Genomic DNA, 9,600 nt, shown 5'->3' with positions numbered 1-9,600 from the left:
CGTGTAACAAGCTCTGGTTTCAGCTCACACTTTGATCGTTGCTATATTCTGTTTTTGACACTGACTGATTATTGTGTAACAGTTTAAGATTTTTTTTTGTTAATGTAAGCATTTGTTTATATTCTGTTGTAACTTTAATTCATTCATTTTGTTTTAGAGGTCCAGCAGTATTAATAATTTTGTATGTACTTGAAGTTTTATGCGAATAAGTAACCTCTACATATACATTCTAATGCTGTAAATCCTAAAGTTGTATCTAAATATGAACTTGGATTTCGTATTGTTTTCTTCTTTGCAGCTAAACATATCTCCAGTGAGCTTGTGGATCTTCATTGTCTCATCTGTCTGAGTCTTAGTCAGTGAGTCATCAGTTGTTCCACAGTGGAAATGATATCCTCGCTATATACTAAAAAACACACACTTATATTTCCTCGCTCCCTGAACAACCAAAACATCCAATCCCCACACGATACATCACAATATGATGTCAACAACACTCAACATAACACACAGGAAATATTAAGTAAATATAAGCTATATAGCATAAGCTAAATATTCATGAACTGCTGGGTCTCAGGATTGACTGCTATTAGAAATAATAACAGGGAGAACGTGGTTAGTAAATGAGCTGCCATACTTCTTATGGTAACCGTCATATTCTCTAGGAAATTGGAGAACTAAACTCTACAACATCCTTTATCCAATTATCTTCCGCCAGACTGTGAGAAAAATGGTAACCTTTAACGGTGATGACACAGACATGAGGCTGAGACCAGACAGAGAGGGCGACGGTTATGTGCAGAGAGAAAGAGAGAGACTTTACCAATGTTTGTGATACACATCTTTCGGTGTTAATAAAATTGAAACAAACCACATATCTTCAATAAGCAAACATGCTGCCTCTATTTCACAGAAGAAAAAAGCTTCTCTGATTTTCTCAATAATTTATTCATGGTTTTGATCATAAGTTGCTGATGATTACCCGTTGAAGTTGGACCATAAAAAGGATGTAAACAATGTGTTTTAGTTCTACATTAAACATCTCTACTACAGTAACATAAAATAAACATCCTGTTTCTTTATGTACTGTCCACTAGATGTCACTCTAATCCAACGACTGAAATGTCTGAAGGATACTACATTTAGATTTGAGCTCCAAAACGAGAAGTTCAAGTGTCAGGTAGCAACAAGTTTATATGCTTTCAGTTGCAAAAGGTGCACATGTTATAATCACAAGGGATTATTATAATGTCTACCATGGTGGTGGTTAATGACAGAGCAGTCTTCATTATTTTAAGTTACTTTACTGCATTTATCAAGACATGGCACAATGGAAGCTAAAATGTTTTCCTTTAATATTGGATGAAATTGACTTTAGTAACGTAAAAATGTTTTTGATTACATAAAGTTAGTGTCTCAAAAGTCTGTTTCCTGCTTAGTTTGAGCCTTGAGCTTATTTGAATTCATATATTATTTTAACCAACATTACTATGGGATTTGGGCTGAATATCCAAATGATTTTAAATACCTTTTTCTTCATTAAAATCAAACATACATTGTGTTGTATCCTTGAATTAGCACTTATTATCAGCCTGACTAAATCTCTCCAAGATTTATTCCGTAATCTTATTTATTGTACAGCTGTATCAACAACAATTTAACAGCAACACCATTCTGAGTGGTCTTGATTACTTCCTGTGTCATTATGTTCCATCTCTGCAGGCTGCAGCTGTATCACTAAATGTTTATGTTCTCTCAAACCCTGTTTGTCTCTGAGTGACATTACGACAAGAGTTGTTTGCATAATACAGATGGATTTTAATCACCTGTCTCTCTTGTGAACATGCTCTGAGTGAATGAAGCAAAATTCAACATCTGAGTCTTCTGTTGAGATTATGCGCAATAATGGCAGTGGCATGTGGACTAAAATATGAATGCAGTTTACACTGCACTTCCAGACCTGATCAAAGAGCTCTTTGGTGCTAAGATGAAATTGATCCCAGTTCAGGACTTATGGGGGTTTGAGAAAAAGTCCAGCCTCTTTTCAAGGGATTCTCTGGGGGAAGACTCCACAGATCAGACAGACCAGAGGTTTTTGGTACATCCCACGTACTGAACTTTGCCTGTTATTCTAGTTTTGGTTCAGGGGTGTACACACAAAAACCCCAGGCTAACTTCTGCTAACTCTTTTCTCAGTTGTACAGGAAGATTGAGGCTTCACTGGTGCATTTCCAGTTCTTGCATTTCATCTGTGAAACAAGGGACTGACTCCAAGGCAAAGTGATGTTTTCAGCCTCAGCATTTGACTGTTCCTGTCTAACACAGTGCAGCTTTGCCTCATATGAAGAGCTCAAATTCTCCGCTAAGACACGGGAGGCCTGAAGATGAGTTTGATTCCTGGAAGGCCCAAAGAAAAAATGCTCCAGGGCAAAAATGACAACTAATGTAAACACCCCTGTCCTCCCTGAACTTTGACAATGCAGATTAATTGCGTGGGTTCTAATATAAAGGCACAGCCACCCCACATTTTAGCAACACTTTGAAGCATATACACATATCATCACATGAATAATGCATCAAAAATTTTCACCTCATGGTCTATTTAGTAGCTATACAGGAACTTTTGATCATATCACACAGTCTTCCTGCAGGTGGAGTTTAGTTTCCCCAGTTGTAATGAAACTGAAGATATTTAAATTTATATATCTTTTTCTGAAAGCTCCAAAACAACTTCTGTACTAAATGAATCCTGAGGTGAAACTATATTTTATTTTCACTATTATATGTCTGACCTTTTATAATCACTGCACTTATTTTATGTGACAGGTTATAATGTGCTTTTAACAGGCTTTATGTAAACATGAGTGGAGATTGTTGTTAAGGTTGCCATAATGATTTCCTCAACATAACAGCAGTGTGTCTGCTTCAAGTCAATGAAGGGTGCAATAATATCATATGAACATTCAATGCTGTATCAAAGTTTCTGCAGCCATTAGAATATGTTATGCCTTGACCTTTGTTTCTTTGTTACTAAGACATGAACATCCTGTTACAGATATCAACACATCCTTACTTCATTTGACGCAGTCAGAGAGCTGTCATAAAGGTATAATGGCATGCAGTAAAAACATTCCCTATCCCATTGTGCTCAAAAAAAGCTCCATGATGTTCCTAAGTCTTTGCCACTTGTTATAAAGTAACTTTAAGCAATTGTATTACTTGACCTAGCCTGATTTATGAAGCCTTTTATCTTTATCTTTAGTCTTATAATGCAATATACAGGCTTCATTACATTAGTGGGTTTCATAGAAGGTGTTACCATTATTCCTGTTAAAGGAGCTATGTGTAAGTTCTGCTATCGCTACATAGCCAGTGTTAGCATTTACAGCTGTTTACTTACCAGTCTAAAACACACATTGTGAGTTCAGCATCAAACTTCATTCCCTGGCTCACCAAGAGCTGTCTCCAGCGATGTAAAGCAATGCCAGTGTTACTCTTGTCTCTATAATGTCTTTTCTTCTACTGAGGTTAGCACAGTAACTAGCTAGCCCCAGTCCATCTCGTCACTGTCCGGTAGGGACTCAATATAGCCTCAAATCTGCCCTGAAAATGCAGCACTGCTCAGAGGGCATATCATAACCTCTTGTCTTGTAAATGCAACAATGGCCAAAGCTCTTGACAAGCAACAATCCCCACCACCCGCGCCCGACAAGAAACCACATTTGGTGGCATTAGAAAACTTACAAACAGCCCTAAATGAAAAATTACAAGTAAAAGTCCTGTGTTTATAACTGTATCTAAGCAGAAGTAGAGGACTACAAGCAGCAGAAGGATAGCCCCATGTTAGATTGGTATTCATATTATTAATGTGTAAGCAGAGGATTCAAGCACTACTAAGCATTATTAGCAAGGGCGAAGGTTTGCATATAGAGGGTAAAGACATGTCTCTACCAATATTTTAGTGCATTACACTACACAGCTTCCCAATTAAGCTATTCTAGAATAGTAACACATAACAATGTCATAGAATAGTAAGGTGTAAACTATCATAAAAACATCATAGTATAGTAAGACACAAAATATCGTAAAATCGTCATAGTAAAGTAAGGCATAAACAGTCAAAAAAACGACATGATATGTAAAGGCATGAAACCATCATAGTATAGTAAGCCATGACGAGTGACAAAAATGACATAGTATAGTAAGGCAAAAAACTACGACACAGTATGTAAGGCATAATAAGTCATAGAATTGTCATAGTATGGTAAGGATTAAAAACGTCATGGTAAAATAAGTTATAAAAAGTCGTTAAACATCATAGTATAGTAAGACACAAAATATCGTAAAATCGTCGTAGTAAAGTAAGGCATAAACAGTCATAAAAACAACATAGGATGGAAAGGCATGAAACCATCATAGTATAGTAAGCCATTACAAGTCATAAAAATGACAGTATAGTAAGGCATAAAAAGTCATAAAAACATCATATTAAACTTAGGCATAAAAAGTCATGAAAAGGTCATAATATAGTAAGGCATGAAAAGTCATAAAAACATTATAGTATATTAAGCCATAAAAACGTCTTTAAAATGTCATAGTATAGTAAGGAATAACAACTTCATAGTAGAATAAGTTATAAAAAGTCCCAAGACGTCATAGTATAGTAAGCCATAATTAGTCTTTAAAATGTCAAAGTATAGGCATAAAAAGTCATAAAAGCATTTGAGTTGCCTTTTAATCTGACATGGATGTTTTTTGACTGTGGGAGAAGGCTAGAAGTGAGCATTGAACCTATGACTTTCTCACTGTGAGTCAAGAGTCCTTACCATTACACCATAAAGCTTCCCCATCAATCTATCCTAGTATAGTAACACATAACAACATCATAGTATAGTTAGGCATAAAATGTCATAATTACGACATAGTATAGTAGCCTAAGGCATAAAAACATATGTATGTATGTAAGGTATTTGAGTTGCTTTGTAACCTGACATACATTTTTTTCACTGTGGGAGGACGCATGAGCAGAGCTTTGCACCTATGACCTTCTCACTGTGAGGCATCATTCCTTACCATTACACCAAGAAGCTTGTGGATTGCTCTATCTAGTATAATAAACCACATCAACATGATAGAATAGTGAGGCCCAAAATGTCATAAAAACTTCATAGTAGAATTAAGCATAAAATGTCATATTATGGAAAAGGTACAAAAAGTCATAAATACGACATAGTATATTAATACATAAAAAGTCATAAAAACGTCATTGTACAATAAAACATAAAATGTCATAATATAGTAAGGTATAAAAACGCCATAGTATTGTAAGGCATAAAAAAAAATCATAGTAGTATGGCTTAAAAAAGTAATAGTGTAGTAAGGCAATAAAAAACTCATCCTATAATAGGCTACTCTAACTTAGGTTTTTTCAACATATTTTGAATGCAGGACTTTTACTTTAACACTGTTTACAACTATAGGCCTACTTATAAATAGTGGTAGCCTTTATCTTCTCATGTAACTCTTGGCAAAACCATTCCTCAAAGTAAAAGTACTACTTGCACCACTGATTGTAAGAATATCAACCTATGGTGTTAAGATATTTAAGTCTGAAAGTAAGAAGGTGAAGCTTACAGGGAGTCCTTGAAGGCAGCATTTTATTTTCTCTGAGCTTTCCACTGAACAGTTAAGTCTCTTTTGGCCGTCCTTTTCCTTCTCCTCCCACTCACCCAAAGCGATATAAACATTTCTGTACAGTGAGGAAACTCCATAACTACCCTTACTTGTTAGGATAACCACAGGCACACTGAAAAGCAGAGAGAGGGGAAGAGAGAGAGAGAGAGAGAAAGAGAGAGAGATGGCACAAATCGTCAGCCAAAGTTCAAATTTCCCTGAGATAGTGGAGCTAAACGTGGGTGGACAGGTGTATGTGACCCGACGTGAAACTCTCACTGCGGTCCCCAACTCTCTCCTGTGGACCAAGTTCACCCAGGGTTCCCCGCGCGACCTGCCAAAAGACAGCAAGGGCCGTTTCTTCTTCGACCGGGACGGCTTTCTGTTCCGCTACATTTTGGATTATTTACGGGACTCTGAGCTTTTCCTGCCTGAGTTTTTTAAAGAAAAGAGGGGGCTGCAGAAAGAAGCGGACTTCTTCCAGCTGCCGGAGCTGTCCAGGCGTCTGGCAGCGGCCAGCAAAGACAGCTCGTGCACGGAAGACAGCGGGGAGCCGGAGGAGTCTGAGCTCACCAGCCCGGTAACCTCTCCCTCGGGAAGGACCCTGCGCTCTCCCGGGGCCGTCTCTGGCTACATCACCATCGGATACAGAGGCAGCTACACTATCGGGAGAGACATCCAAGCGGACGCTAAATTCCGCAGGGTGGCCAGAATAACAGTCTGCAGCAAGATCTCTCTGGCTAAAGAGGTCTTCGGAGAAACACTGAATGAGAGTCGCGACCCGGACCGACCGCCTGACAAATACACCTCCAGGTATTATCTCAAGTATAACTTTCTGGAGCAGGCGTTTGACCGGCTGGCCGAGGCTGGTTTCCACATGGTGGCCTGCAACTCCACTGGGACCTGCTCATACGGCAGTAATGACCCGGGGGAAGACAAACTGTGGACCAGCTACACCGAGTATGTTTTCAGCCGACGAACGGACTGAAAGCTGCTCTCTGGGTGCAGGAGTAGCCTACATCAATGAACACAGGGCGCAACCGTCAGCCACAACTGTTAGTTGTACATTAACCAACATCCCAAACTGGCAGTTTCAGCCTCGACTAGTTTCAGTTATTATGTTTCTGGCACTCTCTGCTTTGTACAGTGGGATCAGGCTGCAGCCACTTTGACCTTTCTGCCATCTTCTCCACTGTTCTACAAGAGTACAATTTAGTGCAAACTCAAATATTATTAAACAAAATGACTTTATTGACATGTCACTGGTTCCTTAGCTGGGCTATTCTTTATGGCCCACTGGGCCTCCTAACCTTTATGGCTTTTACAAAGACTGCTTTGTTCTGAGGTAAATGACATAAATGGTCACTCAGGCTGGCAGAAATGTTAGGAGCTGTTGTCTTTTGATCTTTACTGAGCTGTTGCACTGTCATGTTTTAGTAGAGAGGATGTTCTGAACACATTAACCAGGACATACCTACTGTAAATAGCCTATAATGTTTGGTCTGGTTTTGACCTGCAGCTCCCTCTGTAATCTCCTCATAACTTTCAAGTCTTTAATTTTGGGAACTGATAGATAAGAGAGATAAATTGCTCTTTCGAATGATACTTTTATAATTTTTTTTGTTACATTTGAATATATTGACCGCACATACAGAATCACTGCTTTTAAGATTACACTTTGAGACTTTGTCACAGTGCTACATTGTTATGTGTCATCTGTGAGCTGTTGTCATAGTTTTTTCTTTATATATGTATACAACAATAAAGTGTGACATTGTAACACTATCCACCTCATTGTCCCCTGTTACTGTTATTGTTTAAGAGTTGTCTTTTTCAAATACACTGATGCTTCTTTTCACACAAGTGAGCACAAAGATTTTTTTTCTTGGATCTAGATCTCGGATCTCAGTCTAAGTGATTTCTCCGTGAATTAACCAAAGCAGGGAGAAGACATTTTAGGAGTTTACAAAGCCATTTAACTTGGGTTTTTTCATAGAAAATTTTATTTAAACATTTTCATTAATATATTAATCAGCCAAACTGACCTCACTCATGGATACTCTCATCACAGTGGTTTAACATTCATTCATTCATTTTCTACCGCTTATCCTCTAGTAGGGTCGCGGGGTGGTTTAACATATTCAACTAATTTAAGTCATTTACGCTAAAATGTAATGTTCAGTTCAGGCTAAAATTAAAATAAATTACACAAATTGTAGCCAAAAGCAGAAGTTTGTTGCCTATCTGGTAGACCAGAGTAGAGTGTCCTTCTCTGCAGCACAGAAGAGCTCTGTTATCTCTCCTGGACAGGATGCAAAGGAGGAGGAGGGGGTTTCTCTTTGGCTGACAAGTACAGTAATCAAATGTCTGTTCTCTGGTGGGATCCGGGGCACAAATCCAAGATATCCCAGGATCAGGTTTAATACAAAAAAGGCTTTGTGTGGGCTGTGTTAGAGTGTGCTGGAATACAAATGTGTAAAAGAAAAATCAGCCATATGAATCATTTATTTATGTCCAGGAGCACTTAAGCTGATACCGTAAAATGCATAAGGGCAATTTGTTCCCTAGCTCTCCTTATGCAAACATACATAGTTATATGAAGACATATACACAAAGATGACAGATATACATGAACACATGCGCGCACACCCCCTCCAAAACCCAACCTCCCACACACTCTTCTGCTACCAAGCAGCTTCATAAGAGTTTCAAAGATAGACATGTTCTAAACAAGAGAGGTTGTATCTGCTGTCAGCTGATGCTGCCATCTGGACAGGAAAAAGGAAGGACTCTTCCTCTAGTGTGATCTCCAGAAACAGGATGTAGTACTCGCTGTCCTCGACCAAAACACAGCAACTGAGGCTCAGTGAAATCAGACACATTTGTCCTCATCATATGTCTTATGTTGCATGAATTGTTGTGAGAAGACTATATGGGTGAATCCTTTAAATTGGTCTGAGAGGCAAAGATGCTCGTCAGTACCTTGCATCCTCCACATTACACCGATAGCATATGAAATTATGGGGAAAAATGTTGGTCACAAGACGCATGAAACACCTAATTAAATTTCCTTTTTTTTTCCATCTGAGACAGTTCTGAGTTTCCCTGCCAAGAAGCTATTTCTAATACAGACCTTGCTGTGCGTGCATGTGGTGTTTGTGATTGGTGATAAAACACCTCCAAAACACATTTCACTCTATGTATACTTTTTTTTTTCCTGTAAGAAAACTCTGTCAACCAAATGCTAAAAATGTGCACACACACAAACACACACACACACACGCACATACACGCACATACACACACATACACATGCACGCACACGCACACACACACACACACACACACGCACGCACGCACGCACACACACACACACACACACACAGGAACACACAGAGCGCAGGAGGGAGACAGATAAAGAGAGCCAAATTAGCCCATTTGCAGAGTTGGAGATAACACAGACGTGCTGGCTTTCTTCATATCAGCCTCTGCACGCTAAATCTTTCACACTTTTCTCTCACAGTCTGCCTCCAGCTCTGCCTAACCTGCATGTCTTTAATAGGCCTACTGTTGACTTTTTTTTTCTTTTTTTTTTATCTCCAGCTCTTCTGATATAGATACATCACACTGTTCACAGAGAGAACAACACATGAATAATTAATTCAAGCTGCGTTTCTCTTTGTATAGTCCAGGTGTGAGTGCAGAGAATAAAACAGAATAGCCACTAGCTAAATGTAAGAACGTTCTACCTTCATTTCCATGTGATGTAAAAACCCTTCAAAGCAAGTAATGGCAGCAGTGGCTGTTATATTTGCATGTATCACTGCTGTGCACTGCAGGAATTCTCAAGTACTTAAGCTTAGTTGTGAAGCACAGTGTAAAACGTGGGAGTCCTCTCAGACTTTTCAGTGATTGCTAAATTTTTCA

General features: G+C 38.7%; 1 protein-coding gene across 1 annotated transcript; it reads left to right on the top strand.

Moving 5' to 3' along the window:
* The first annotated feature begins 5,761 nt into the window (after positions 1–5,761).
* On the top strand, positions 5,762–7,458 carry LOC130174226 (BTB/POZ domain-containing protein KCTD12-like). Its single transcript, XM_056383871.1, has one exon. The coding sequence runs from the start codon at positions 5,858–5,860 to the stop codon at positions 6,659–6,661; it is 804 nt and encodes a 267-aa protein (XP_056239846.1). The 5' UTR covers positions 5,762–5,857; the 3' UTR covers positions 6,662–7,458.
* The last annotated feature ends 2,142 nt before the right edge of the window (positions 7,459–9,600 follow it).

This window comes from Seriola aureovittata, chromosome 1 (genome assembly GCF_021018895.1).
Source record: "Seriola aureovittata isolate HTS-2021-v1 ecotype China chromosome 1, ASM2101889v1, whole genome shotgun sequence".
Lineage (NCBI taxonomy): Eukaryota > Metazoa > Chordata > Actinopteri > Carangiformes > Carangidae > Seriola > Seriola aureovittata.
The sequence above is the reverse complement of the archived record's forward strand: the minus strand, read 5'-3'. Positions and strand labels throughout refer to the sequence as shown.